Here is a 14,656-nt window from a genome sequence, read left to right on the forward strand (position 1 = left end):
TATGCAAGATTTAGACACAGCCTAGATGTATATACCTAGAGAGAGGTCCAAGTTGAAGATGACACTCGGGTTATGGGCCTTAGTGATTTGATCCCTACATAGGGAACAAATCTGAAACGGGGTTATCAGTCTTGCTGACAAAGGTATAACAAGATCCAATGGCTGGAATTTGAAACTAGAAAAATTTATAAGGCACAAGTTTTTATCAGTGAGGGTAATTAACTATCAAAAAAACTAACCAAGGGTTGTGGTCGATTCTCATCACTGGAAATCTTTAAGGATCTTTTTCTAAACGATATACTCATCTTCAGACACAACTATTGGATTTGAAGCAGAAATTAATTCAAGAAAGTCCTGTGTTATGCCAGAGGTCAAACTAGATGATCACAACTGTTCCTTCCCAGTGCTATCTTTTTCCCACCCCGGCTCTTCCTCCCAGTCCCATTCTCCTCACCTAATCAGTCCGTTTCCACTTCTCAGGATTCTTGTCCCAGTCCCTGTTCCAAAGCATGGGGACACTAGAGCTTTTCAGAAAGGGTCACCAGTATTGATTAATATGGAGAAAATGTATTTTTCCCTAGCCTTGTTCTCCAAAATGGCTGAACCATTTTGGCTGAAATTTTCCAAAATAATCTCAGCCTGAGGCAGACAACTAGCATAGAAAATTTCACCCCAAACTTTAAAGCTTAGCAAACCTATAAGCAACTGAGAAAATAGGAAGTATCAGGTGATCTTAATAGACAGATCTATCAGCCCCTGTCTCTATTATATCCCTCGAATCAGGGTTAAGCCCCAAAAAACCCCCAAAGAACCTGCACCTGAATGAAACTATGTATATAGTAAGGGCTGTCAATTAATCACAGTTAACTCACAAAAAAATAATCGCAATTAATCGTGGTTTTAATCACACTATTAAACAATAGAATACCAATTGAAATTTATTAAATATTTTGGATGTTTTTCTACATTTTCAAATATTTGATTTTAATTACAACACAGAATACAAAGTGTATAGTGCACGCTTTATATTATTATTTTTATTACAAATATTTTCACTGTAAAAATGATAAATAAAAGAATAGTATTTTTCAATTTACCTCATACAAGTACTGTAGTGCAATCTCTATCGTGAAAGTGCAATTTACAAATCTAGATTTTTTTGTTTCATAACTGCACTCAAAAACAAAACCATGTAAAACTTTAGATCCTACAAGTCCAGTCAGTCCTACTTCTTGTTTAGCCAATCACTAAGATAAATAAGTTTGTTTACATTTACATAACTTCTATTTGTGCCTTTGAAAATTCTATCCCTAATATTTTGATACCTATACCTATGGGAATTTTTATTTATCCCATACAAGCAATTCCAGAATGATAGATTTCTAATCTGTTTTCCTTTTGAGAATAAAACAAAGAAATAAAACTAATTTGAATTGTTGCTTCTCAGTTTGTGAATGGGGTTGGTGGGGGAGGTATGCAGAGCAACAATGCCTTTTCTAGCTTAAGTATTTTTCTTTGACTTTTTTTTCTAAGCATTTTAGAGTGACCAGTTATTTTGTTTTCTCTTGCTGTGTTTTATGGTTCTCCCCTAACAAGAACACTTGAAGAAAATGTGTACAAGATCGCTCTTTCCTTGGCTCAGCGTTACAGTGTTCCACTTTGGGAAGTTTATATGACACATCTTGAGTTTCTGTTCACTGATAGTGGGTAAGTGTTGAGGCTCATCTGAATTAATTTACAGTTCTGTTCCATTGAGGTATGACCCATTCCAAGAGAATTCTCATGGCAGAAAGAAGCAGCTTTTGTTTACTACCTTTGCTTTACTTTCACATAGCATGCTTCGCATTTTCCATTTATTTAATGTATTGTTAACAGTAGAAAAAAGTTTTTTTTTAAATGAAAAGGAGAAAATGTAACATAAAAGAATGTCGCTATCACATCTTTTTATCTAACACTACTAAATGCAAATTGTCTGAATTTTGTTGGAGAAACAGGTGATGTGCTAAAAACAATTTAAATTTGTGTGAATTTTAGAATATTTAAGTTAAAGAGGTCATATTTTTGTATATCTACCGACATTGTCATTATATATGAAATATAAGATTGCATTGGGGAATACATTTGGCTGATGCCAAGTTATTTATAATTTAAGGATACGATTTTGTCACTGAGGTCGTGGATTCCATGACTTTAAAGGACCTCCATGACTTCTTTGGCTTCAGCCTGCATCAGAGCAGCAGGGCTGGAACAGCTGTCTAGCCCCACGGAAGGAGCAACGCGGGCTGGAGCAGCAGTCAGTTGAGAAGGTTGGAGCAGCCGCAGTAGCAGCCACCCAGAGGCTGGAGCCGCAGCCAGGCTCTGGGTTTGGGTCTGAAGCAGCAGCCGAGGGCAGCCCAGCCTTGGAGCAGCGTCCAGCGCTCCTGATCACAGACTTTCATTAATTTTCGTTTATTGTTCATGATCTCTCTGTGATTTTTACTAACAATACCCGTGACAAAATCTTAACCTTAGTTAGTTATAATTTATCACCATGCACAGGAATTACACTCCTATTACATAGGCTTCAACTTCTTCATATAGGGCTTGATCCTCTTTGCATTGAAGTCAATAGCATTAATACCTCTTATCTCCATAATAATATTCACGTGGGGTTCTGATTTTTTACAGGAACACCTTTCATCTTTGTAGCAGTTTTACCGAATTGGGTCCAGTTTAGGAGATTATGTCCAACGCTTGGTTATATTGATTTAAAAAAGGATACTTTTGTTTCTCATTCTAATTGGTTCGAATTAATCACATATGCGTAACAACAACCTTGTGAGGCAGGCAAATACTACATACCCTTTTTTAAGAATGGGTAAGATGGAACAATAAGAGGATATGTCAACTGTCCTTATAGCAGGTTGAGATGGCAGTGCTTCATGCTCTCGGTATAAATACAGAACAAAAGCAATGAACCAGGGCAATTCTTATCTGTTGTTTTGAAAGTCACAACTAAACCAGTTTCAGTACAAAAAAAAAATGAAGATGTTGGCTTTAAATTTGAAATAATTCATGTATCCACACCTTTCAGTACGCTTGCACCCCTTTTAACATTAACTATTAATTAAAACGCATGAAAAAGTTATCGTATTTTATAAAACATGAGACGTAAGAGATAAAACTACTTATGTATGGAGTGGAGTTGGAGATCTGAAGATGAAGGAGCAGTCTGAATTTTTCTGTCTGAAAAAAAGTAAGAGAAAAAAAGCTACAGCCCTTAAATTTGAACATGTTCCTATACTATTTATTTCATTAAAAGAAATTACACACAAGGGGTGAAATCCTGGACCCCCTGAAGTAAATGGCAAAGCTTCCACTGAATTCAGTGGGGCTGGGATATCACCTAAGGCTTCTGCCATTTTACTCATTCTCTCATCTATGAATTAGTATTTGTGGAAGACTATAATAAGTGAAATACAAAATAAAGGTCCTTTTTCCAAATGAAATTCAAAAAAGTATCTTAAAAAAATTGATGTATAATAATATAAGATACTGCAGAACATTCTTTAGTTTACAATAATCTCATTTTAAGGGTGATGGAAAGCATGTGGCCATTACAGTATAATTCACTCTAGGGATTATTGTATTAATAATGCATGCCTTCTTACATTAATGTTGCATTCTTGCATTAATGTTGAAATGAAAACAAGTTTATTCTAAGAGTTACTCATTGTTAGACAAATATGCAGTATTTATATAAGCCACTTTATGGACAGTTTCTGAAAAAAGAGACATACATTTTATACTAGTAATCATTTATTTTATTAGGTGATGACAGTAATGATCATATGATATTGCATCGTGCAATGAATCAGAATTTGTGGTGATTATTATCTAAGTTAAAAATACATTTTATGTTCTAAAGGAAAATATAACTGCTTCTTCCTATAGAAGCTATTGAAAAGGACTATTGATCACAGAAGTCTATAAAACATGTTGGCACATTGTAATTTAGTTAACAGGGAGGTTTCAATATTTATCACATGTCAGTAAATGTATTCTAATATCTGTCTTGACAAGGTAATTAAACAAAAAGTGCAGATTTGGGAAGATTTAACTGTGGGTCCAAACTGAGCAAATAGCTACGGTCAGAAAGGAAAAAACAGAATTTTATTTCATTAACACTGCAGAGCCAATACAGCTATGAAGGAACAAGGTAGTAGCATTGTCTTCAGCATCATTATCGAAATTTGTCATCGTTCTATATGTAGAATCTTTATTACAATAAAAGATAGGATCTTAATTCCAACTGAAACAAGATTGAGTTTGCAGTTCTTACAGTGACAAAAATCATCTTTAGGGTTGGAAACTGAGCATATTCTGTTTGGAAATCACAGGTAAATATAAAATGTCTCAATGTTGCTTCTACCGAGGCAGTATTCAGAATATAACTCCCTTTAATAAACAAGAAGAGAGCAGAAAACATCTGACTTATTGGAAATGTACTGTGGGTTAAATTCTTCAGATTTGAGCTGATCAACTTTACATTTTCAGCATATTCTAGACATTTTCATTTGTGGCTTTAATTCTGCCTGCATTTGTATTTAACCTTGTTGTTTAGTTCTTATCTGTACTAAGCTATTTCAAGAGATCTCTGGCTTTCCTGCTATTCTAAGTGTCATTTTCATGTTCAGTTAAATTTAATGACTATCACTGGTAGGTTGACAGACGTGGAAATTGGTTCTACAGAGAGTAGGTACAGAATGGGCAGTAATACTGCAGGTTTCTTCATCCTACCTATAGATGTTTCTCAAAGCTGTTGCATGGGGCTCAGCCCCAGGCATGAGAGAATAGTTGAATCTTCATCTGCATTAAATCTATGGGGAAATGCTTCAATATGCTAACAAAATGCCAATTTTAGTGACTGAATGTATTTGAGAGATTAGGCTGTCTGAAGGTACCCTCTGTATGAGTACTGTATGCTGTACTTGCATAGGAATGGATACTATGATCTAAGCATTATCTATCAACAACATCTATTGCTAGTATAAGCTAGTATAAAATCAGCAAAGCCCCAGTCTAGCACAGTTCTTCTTCGAGTGCTTGCTCATATCGATTCCAATTAGGTGTGCGCGCGCTGCGCGCACGATCGTCGGAGAATTTTCTACCCTAGCAACACCGGCGGGTCGGCTGTGGAGCCCCCTAGAGTGGCGCCTTTATGGCGCTGGATATATACCCCAGCCGACCCGGCGCCCCCTCAGTTCCTTCTTACCGCCCCTGACGGTCGTTGGAACTGTGGAGCGCGGCATAGCTGTTCTCCACTCTCCCTAGCTTATTCCGTTGTAGATAGTTGTAGTTATAGTTGTAGTTGTATATAGTTAGATAGTTGTTCAGTTTACTAGTAATAGTTGTTATATAGTTAAAGGGGATTAAGGGGGTTGTTCTTCCCCCTTTTTCCCCCGGCGCGTAGCCGGGCTCATGCCCAAGGCTCCCGGCTTTAAGCAGTGCGCGTCCTGCGCTAAGCCTATGCCCACAAGCGACCCGCACGACTCGTGTCTGAGGTGCCTGGGAGAGTCCCATCAAACAGATAAGTGCAAGATCTGTAAGGCCTTCAGACCGAGAACCAAAAAGGAGCGGGACTTTCAGCTTCGTCAACTCCTCATGGAGGCGGCACTTAGCCCAGACGCTCCATCGGCGCGTCAAGCCCCAGCGCCAAGCGCCTCGGTGCGCAGCGCCCCGGCGGCACCGACTGCTCCGGCACCGCGAGTGGCGTCGGACAAGCCTCCGCGGCACCGGACCCCTTCGGCACCGCACCCACCGCAAGTGCCTCGGCGCCGTTCGCTATCGCCGGGACATAAGAAATCCCGTAAGGCGCAGGAGACTGTCGTCCTGAAGACGCCGGCCCCCCCGGCGCCGGGGGTAGAGCAGCGTCCACCGGCGGAGCACCAGAAGCAGGTGCCTCCGGCACAGTCGACTCCGGCTCCGAGGCCGTTGAGTCCGGTGCAGGTGGGTTCACCACCACGACCAGCGGTGGTACCGTGCCTCCCGTCGACCCCAGAGACCTTTGCGACGGCGAGAGACTTGATTGCTCTCACGGAGCCGGCACCGCCTCAACCACCGGCACCGTTGGCACCGTTGGGCCCTCGTCCGGTGCAATCCAGGGGGAAACCTGCCTTGATGCGCCCACCATCCCAAGGGCTGGAACCACGGCACCGATCCAGGTCCCGAAGCAGGTCCCCACGCCGCTCGCAGTCCCGGCGCCGAATATCACCTCGGCACCGGTCGTACTCGCGGCTAAGATCATCGTCGCGGCACCGTTCTACATCCCGGCACCGTTATGATCGTCGGTACCGTTTGACCTCGAGACGTAGTTCCCGGCACCGATACGAGCGACGCTCGACGTCGAGGGGCCGCTCCCGGCACCGGGTCTACTCGAGATCGCCTTCCAGGTCCAGGTCGGACTCTCGGCACCGACGCGGTCATCGGCACCGATCCCGATCTCGGCACCGCTCACCGGCACTGCATAGGGACCGATCATCTCCAGACAGGCACCGTACGGCACCGTACCTTCCGGAGCTCATCTCGGCGCGGTCGGCACCGCCATGGCCATCGAGATCAGTGTCTCGCTCCTCCGATGGGGCATCGAGATCGGCATACCCCCCTCAGGGGCAGGCCGATGAACCGGACATGGGCCACTGGCAGGAGGTAGCGGAGGATCCCGCTCAGGGACCTTCGCACTGGTCGTTCTGGACCCCGTGGGCGTACCACCAAGCACAAGGGGCTCCACCACCATCAGCCTCTCGCTTGGTGCACTCTGAGCGAAGGGCCCCAGAGTCCACCATCTCTCGCCCTCCTCCAGGGGGCATGGAGGCTTCCGTGCCCGCACCACCTGACGCCCAGGTGATGCTCCGCTCCAGGGCTCATTGGACCAGGACCCGCCCTTGGATCCCTTGCCACCTGAGGCATCTTCCTCATCTTCCCCAGATGAGGCAGTGGCGGGCACAACGAGCACAGGTCCACCCCCGATAGATCTCCGGGCACACCAGGACCTATTACGTAGGGTGGCACGTAATATGGACCTTCAGGCAGAGGAGATAGTGGAGGTGCAAGACCCCATTGTGAACATCCTCTCTGCGGATGCCCCATCCAGAGTGGCGTTGCCCCTGATCCGCACGATCCAGGCTAACGCCACTACGATATGGCAAACTCCTGCCTCTATTCCACCCACAGCCAGAGGGGTGGAAAGAAAGTACTTTGTCCCCTCAAAGGACTATGAGTACTTGTATACTCATCCCCAGCCGTGTTCACTGGTGGTGTCATCAGTGAATGCAAGGGAGCGCCACGGTCAACAGGCCGCAGCGCCCAAATCGAAGGAAGCTAAGCGCCTCGATTTGTTTGGCCGTAAGGTTTACTCAGCCGGAGGGTTACAACTCAGAGCGGCTAACCAGCAGGCGCTCCTGAGCCGCTATAACTTTAATTCCTGGAACTCTATGGGGAAGTTCAAGGAATTGGTTCCCCAAGACTCCAGGGAAGAGTTCGGGGCCTTGGTGGAGGAGGGTAAGAAGGTGGCTCGGACCTCCTTACAGGCCTCCTTGGACATAGCAGACTCGGCTGCGAGAACCCTGGCTTCAGGTATCGCTATGCGGAGGATCTCCTGGCTCCAGGTTTCGGGTTTGCCTCCGGAACTGCAGCAAACCCTGCAGGATTTGCCCTTTGAGGGACACGGATTGTTCTCGGACAAGACAGACTCTCGTCTGCAGAGCCTCAAGGACTCGAGAACAATCATGCGCTCCCTGGGGATGCATGTTGCGGGTCCCCAGCGCAGACCATTTAGGCCCCAGCCTCAGCGCTTCTACCCCCCCCCCCACCTCGTCAGAGACAGGACTCTGCCAGAAGGCGGGGGCGAGGTGGTAGGAGAAGGTGGACCGGCCCTCAACCCGGTCAGAACCAGGGGCCACCAAGGCCACCTTCAGTCCCCAGGCAGAACTTTTGAAGGTGCGGTCGAGGACGGCGCCCCAGTCATCCCCCAGGATCCAGCCCCCTCCTTTCGGGATCGCCTCTCCCATTTCCACCGTGCTTGGTCCCTTATAACCTCGGACCGTTGGGTCCTTCGCACGGTGGAGAGGGGATACACTATCCAGTTTTCTTCATCCCCCCCCTCCCACCCCCCCTCCCCGTCCCTCTTCAGGGACCCTTCTCACGAGCAACTTCTTATACAGGAGGTTTCTACACTCCTATCTATGGGGGCCATAGAGGAGGTTCCATTAGAGTTAAGGGGCAGGGGATTTTATTCCCGCTACTTCCTGATCCCCAAGTCCAAAGGGGGTCTGCGACCCATCTTAGACTTGCGCGGACTCAACAAATTCGTAGTAAAGTTGAAGTTCCGCATGGTCTCTTTGGGGGCCATTATCCCTTCCCTTGATCCTGGAGACTGGTTCGCCGCCCTCGACATGAAAGACGCATACTTTCATATTGCAATTTACCCGCCTCACAGACGCTTCCTGCGATTCGTGGTAAGCAAGGTGCACTATCAATTTGCAGTCCTTCCCTTCGGCCTATCCTCGGCCCCAAGAGTGTTCACGAAATGTATGGCTGTCGTGGCAGCATACCTTCGTCGGCAAGGGATACAGGTGTTCCCGTACCTAGACGACTGGCTGGTACGCAGTTGCACCAAAGAGCAAGTTCGAGCTCACGTCCACATACTAGTGCACACATTCAACGAGTTGGGCATCCTACTCAACAAGGAGAAATCCACTCTAGAGCCTACCCAGAGAATAGAATTTATCGGCGCAGTCCTAGACTCCGGACGTGCACAAGCTATCCTACCAGACAATCGCTTTCATACCATCACGAGCCTCATTCAAGGGCTCAGGGTCTTCCCAACTACCATGGTGAGGTCGTGCCTTACCCTGCTGGGTCACATGGCTTCTTGCACGTACGTAACCAGGCATGCCAGACTTCGGCTTCGCCCACTCCAGACCTGGGTGTCATCGGTATACCGCCCATATCGGGTCAGCCTGAACATGGTGATCACGGTCCCGAGCTCGGTCCTGACCTCCCTCACCTGGTGGCTAGATCACAGTGTGGTCTGCGAGGGGATGCCGTTTCACGCCCCACAACCCTCTCTGCACCTAGTCACAGACTCATCATCTCTGGGTTGGGGTGCTCATCTCAACGAACACCATACCCAGGGCCTGTGGACTGCACCCCAGCTATCCCTGCACATCAATGTTCGGGAACTGATGGCGGTGCGTTTGGCGTGCCAAGCATTTCTCAACCTCCTACGTGGCCGCTGTGTGTTAGTTCTCATCGACAACACCACGGCCATGTTTTGCATCAACAGGCAAGGAGGAGCACGTTCGTCGACTCTATGCCAAGAGGCGATTCGCCTATGGGACTTCTGCATCGCCCACTCAATCCATCTCACGGCATCGTTCCTCCCTGGAGTCCAGAACACTTTAGCGGACCGACTCAGCAGGTCCTTTCAGATGCATGAGTGGTCTATCCGTCCGGACATCATCTATTCCGTTTTCCAGAGGTGGGGGTTTCCCCAGGTAGACCTGTTTGCATCTCGAGGCAACAGGAAGTGCCACGTGTTCTGCTCCCTTCAAGGGCGAGCTCCGGGCTCTCTCTCGGATGCGTTTCTCCTCCCCTGGAATGACCACCTGTTTTATGCCTTCCCTCCATTTCCTCTGGTCCACAAGGTGCTGCTCAAATTACGCAGAGACCAGGCACAAGTAATTCTGGTCGCTCCAGCGTGGCCGAGACAACACTGGTACACCACACTGTTAGAGCTCTCGGTTCAGACACCGATCCCGCTCCCATTGTGTCCAGATCTCATCTCTCAGGACCACGGCCGACTACGTCACCCCGACCTGCAATCGCTCCACCTCACAGCGTGGTTGCTCCATGGTTCACCCAGGCAGAGCAGCAATGCTCGCATTCTGTCCAACAGATTCTGCTGAGCAGTAGGAAGCCTTCAACACGGACCACGTACTTGGCCAAGTGGAAGCGGTTCTCCTGTTGGTGCGAACAACGAGCCACGTCCCCGTTACAGGCACCTATTCCTCTCATATTGGAATATCTCCTCTCCCTAAAACAGCAGGGTTTGGCGATATCTTCAATTAGAGTTCACCTGGCCGCTATATCGGCTTTTCACCCAGGGGAACTCGCGTCCTCGGTATTCTCTAACCCGATGGTCGTTAGGTTCCTCAAGGGCTTGGACCGGATGTACCCACAACAGCGTCAACCCGTTCCGACGTGGGATCTCAACCTGGTTCTTTCCAAGCTCACAGGTCCTCCATTCGAGCCACTGGCCACCTGTTCACTTCTGTACCTATCCTGGAAGACAGCCTTCCTCGTAGCCATCACCTCAGCAAGGCGCGTTTCTGAACTCAGGGCGCTTACATCCGAGCCCCCTTACACAGTTTTCCATAAGGATAAAGTGCAGCTTCGTCAACATCCTGCCTTTCTTCCTAAGGTGGTCTCTCCATTTCATATCAATCAGGATATATTTCTTCCAGTCTTCCATCCTAAACCACATGCTACTCGCCATGACCAGCGTTTGCATTCTTTGGACGTACGCAGGGCCCTGGCTTTCTATATTGACCGCACAAGGCACTTTAGAAAGACAACGCAACTCACTCCACGAGGGCCCAAGCTTCCTCGACTGCTTTCCTGGCTCAAGTTCCGATCCAGGACATTTGTAGAGCTGCAGTTTGGTCATCAGTCCACACATTTACAGCTCACTACGCACTAGTGCAGCAGTCCAGGGACGATGCTGCATTCGGATCAGCGGTTTTGCACACAGCAATGTCTCACTCCGACCCCACCACCTAAGTTGGGCTTGGGAGTCACCTAATTGGAATCGATATGAGCAAGCACTCGAAGAAGAAAAGACGGTTACTCACCGTTGTAACTGTTGTTCTTCGAGATGTGTTGCTCATATCCATTCCAAACCCGCCCCCCTTCCCCACTGTCGGAGTAGCCGGCAAGAAGGAACTGAGGGGGCGCCGGGTCGGCTGGGGTATATATCCAGCGCCATAAAGGCGCCACTCTAGGGGGCTCCACAGCCGACCCGCTGGTGTTGCTAGGGTAGAAAATTCTCCGACGATCGTGCACGCGGCGCGCGCACACCTAATTGGAATGGATATGAGCAACACATCTTGAAGAACAACAGTTACAACGGTGAGTAACCGTCTTTTATTCCACATGGAGAACCTTTCAGCATCCTGGCCCAAGTCATTTGCCATGTCACCAACAGTCCAGCCGATATTAACTTTCTGGTCGTTACTGAATCAAACAAATGACCGAAAGATATGCCATTACCGTTTCCCTTTACTGACCAAGTCCTCTGACTGTATTGAGCATCTAAAGCATTAATATATCGTGCTTCAAGTGCATATGTACAGTGTAGCTATTGAATATCCTAATTCTGCTGCTGCTTGTTCCCATGCATGTGCACATTCCTTTTTTATAATGTGAAGGTTTTTGCCGTTTAAAAAAAAAATTGGATAGCAAAATCAGACAATTCATAATATGGAATAATTACCTTTTTAAATGGATAATTTAAAGAAAACTTGAACTGCAAAAGCTCTATTTTCTTACCCTTTTAAAACTTAAAACCAGCCAAAATCTTGCTCCATGATGGAGAACACACCTGCCAAGTTTCATCTTAAAGCTGAACTTTTGCAGCAAACTATAAAACCTGAAAATAGATGTTTATTATAGAAATGGTGATCCAATACCATTTGATGACTTTGGAATGTGAAAGTATGAAATATTCTGATGTGACTGATATGACTCTCTATATACATGTCTAAATAAGTAGTTTATTACCCAGCCTCTTTTCCTGTTGTTGAAAGAGCATGAATTATTTAAGAATTTCTTAAATATTTGGGGTCACTTTTTACACGTCAGACATATGTACCTGAAGTAGTATTCACACTTCAAAATCTGTTACAAAATTGAACCTTTCTGCTTAAGGAAAAAAATTAGTTATCATGTCACCTCTTGTATTTGAATGAATATGTATTTAATTTACTTGAGTGTCCAACCTTTAAAGCAATATTTATTTTACACACAGCTTATCTACTGGAGAAATAGAAGACAGAGCACAAAGTCTTGGTCTCTTTGAGACTTTGAAAACCAATCCTGAAGCCCTATATCAACACATGGCCAAATATGTTTACCCGGGTATTGAAGGTATAGATCACCAGCGGTTGCTTTATTATTTTACTCTCCTTGAAAACTGCGGCTGTTCAGAATTTGTAAAGCATGCTATCAAACCTGAAACTCACATACGACTGCTGAAAAAATTCAAGGCCGTTGCACCAGGTACGAGATTTATTGGTTTTGTACTTTATATCTGTAGTTACTTATCACATTTATTCAGTTTTCTGAGTATTGACAAGGTCACACTTTCTAGTTTCAAATTATCAGGTGCTCTTTTATAAGAAAATCAGATAGATGCAGGGAGCTCAATAGGTTTCTTATGCCTCAGAGGAAAATTAGCCTAGTCTTTGGATTTATTGCATGTTTAGATTAGTCTTTCATAGCAAGCTACAGCAAAATGCATTGCTGAAAAAAAATTAAACAGTATTTTGATATTTCTAGTCTAGTAAATGTTAAATATTTTAGCTTCTAAAAATGTTATGTAAATATTAAATGTATCTTTGTATAATTGAAATGAAATTCTCCATTCTGCAAAAATATGGGTTACAGTGTATGAAGAGGCTTAAAATACAAAAACAAGCACTTGAATAACATACTGTGGGCAGAAATGCAGTTCATGTAAAATCTGCTCCTCTTAAACTACCTAAAATGCATTCTGTGTATTGGTGTGCCTATCAAAAATCTTAATTACATAATACATAATTTCATAGATGTTAAGCATTTTTCTTTTAAAAGTTCATTTTTTTTTAAATAATGTTGTTTGATATTACTTTATTCTGCAGAAAGGGATACAGTTTTAACTACTATTTTTCACCCAGCCTGGCAACAGGCATTTATATAATTATATTTTTAAGCAGGGCTAATAGTGTCCCCATTATTAAAGTTGCCTGACACTATCCATTATAAGACCCTCTTTTCAGTTGTGTAGAACTTTGCCAAATTGTAATTGTTTGGTTTGAAACTTGACATCATAGGTGTCTGCCTCAAACTGAATGTTTTTAGAAAACATTTCAATACACTGGATGGCTCTGCTCTGGGGATGAATGAGGGTTGCATTGTAAATGAAGCGCTGTCTTAGCAACCCCATCTCATGCTGCAGAGATTGGAAGATGTGTTGTGAATAATACAGGGGATTGCAGGAAGAGAAAGGACTGTCTTATGGCTAAATCAGTCAAATGCAGCGTTGGATAATTGGATTCTATCCCGGCCAGTGCCAGAGAGTTCGTATGTGAAGCTAAGCAAGTCACTTAAAGTAAACTTTTCAGAGGTTCCCACTAATTGTTTGTGTTCCTCATTTTTTCAGTGCTCAACTTGGTCACGTGAGGTCTGATTTGCAGAAGTGCTTAGTCTTCGCAGCTACAACTGAAGTCAATGTTTTAAATGTACAAAGTGCTTTGTAACGCTAAGAACTCTTTAAAAAAAAAAAGTCTTCAAGGCTTCTCAAGTTGAGCACCCAAAATTAGTCTACTGTTTGACCTTAATCTCTGTGCCTCAACCCCCCCAGTGGTAATGTAGAGATAATAATACTCCCTTATCGCACAGGGGTGTTGTGAAGATGGATTGATTAATTAAGCACTGAGATGCTATAGTAATGAAGGCCATAGGAAAGACCATGAGGATATTAATAATTCTGTCTTTATAGCAGGGTTTGAACAGTGTGCTGTAAATTAAGGCCTGAGGCTACACATTTAACTTTGAGGACAAAACAGAATATTGAATACTACTCATTCAGTAAGCAGTTTGTCTGTGCACTGAATGAGGCAGGGGTCTTTTGGAAAAAATAGCATGTAATCATGAAATTAAAAACTGTCATAACAAATACACACAAAGTGGCCAAATTAGGGTTGTACAAATAGCTTTGTGGTATTTCCTAACTTTTGAGTATTTGACTTTGCAGCCTTAATAATGGTCTTGTACTATAGTTTTATGTGCAATATGTATATAAAATACATATGTACACACATGTTTACTTCACACGTGGTACTTGCAGCTCATACTCCCCTTTTCAATTGCTCACATCTTCCACAATAAAATTTAAGCCAAATTTTCATTTTTTGTAAGTCCAAATGTAATTTTTTGAAAGTTTGAGCAATTTTTTCTCTGCTATTCTCAATTAAATGTGCATTTAAAGAAATCATTATCAAAATTTTGCTTTTGGTTGATTTACTTGGCTAAGCCTAGAAACATCAAAATGTGATTGATTTCCAGACATATATTGCATTTAAAAAACTAAGCCACGTCTGAAAAAATGTTATGAATCTTTTCAAAAATAGCACTTTTTTTTGTTTGTCTCTCCTTCGCTTTTTTTGTCATTAAGTACATCCAGCTCCATTAGTAGCAGAATTGAGGCTGGGAACTTGCAGAACTTCACAGAAGAGACAGCTATGAAAAACCATTAGCATAGGCCCAAGATTGAAGAATTTAAAAGTTCCAAAGCTGAACATATGTGGATTTCTTTATTTCCGTGTGTGTGTGTGTGTGTGTGTGTGTGTGTGTTCTA

The 14,656-nt window shown here is 44.3% G+C and overlaps 1 protein-coding gene across 6 annotated transcripts in view; it reads left to right on the forward strand.

The window, feature by feature from the left end:
- NBAS (NBAS subunit of NRZ tethering complex) overlaps positions 1 to 14,656 on the forward strand; it is a 383,144-nt gene that overhangs the window by 253,064 nt on the left and 115,424 nt on the right. For all 6 annotated transcript variants that reach the window (XR_010599418.1, XM_005293091.5, XM_065587676.1 and 3 more), the window contains exons 42-43: positions 1,597 to 1,707; positions 12,068 to 12,318. Coding sequence is in view for 5 of the 6 variants with exons in the window: in XM_005293091.5 (XP_005293148.2) it covers positions 1,597 to 1,707; positions 12,068 to 12,318 (362 nt within the window). In the remaining variant the exon portion in view is untranslated. The remainder of the gene's footprint in view (positions 1 to 1,596; positions 1,708 to 12,067; positions 12,319 to 14,656) is intronic.

This window comes from Chrysemys picta, chromosome 3 (genome assembly GCF_011386835.1).
Source record: "Chrysemys picta bellii isolate R12L10 chromosome 3, ASM1138683v2, whole genome shotgun sequence".
In the NCBI taxonomy this organism is placed as follows: domain Eukaryota; kingdom Metazoa; phylum Chordata; order Testudines; family Emydidae; genus Chrysemys; species Chrysemys picta.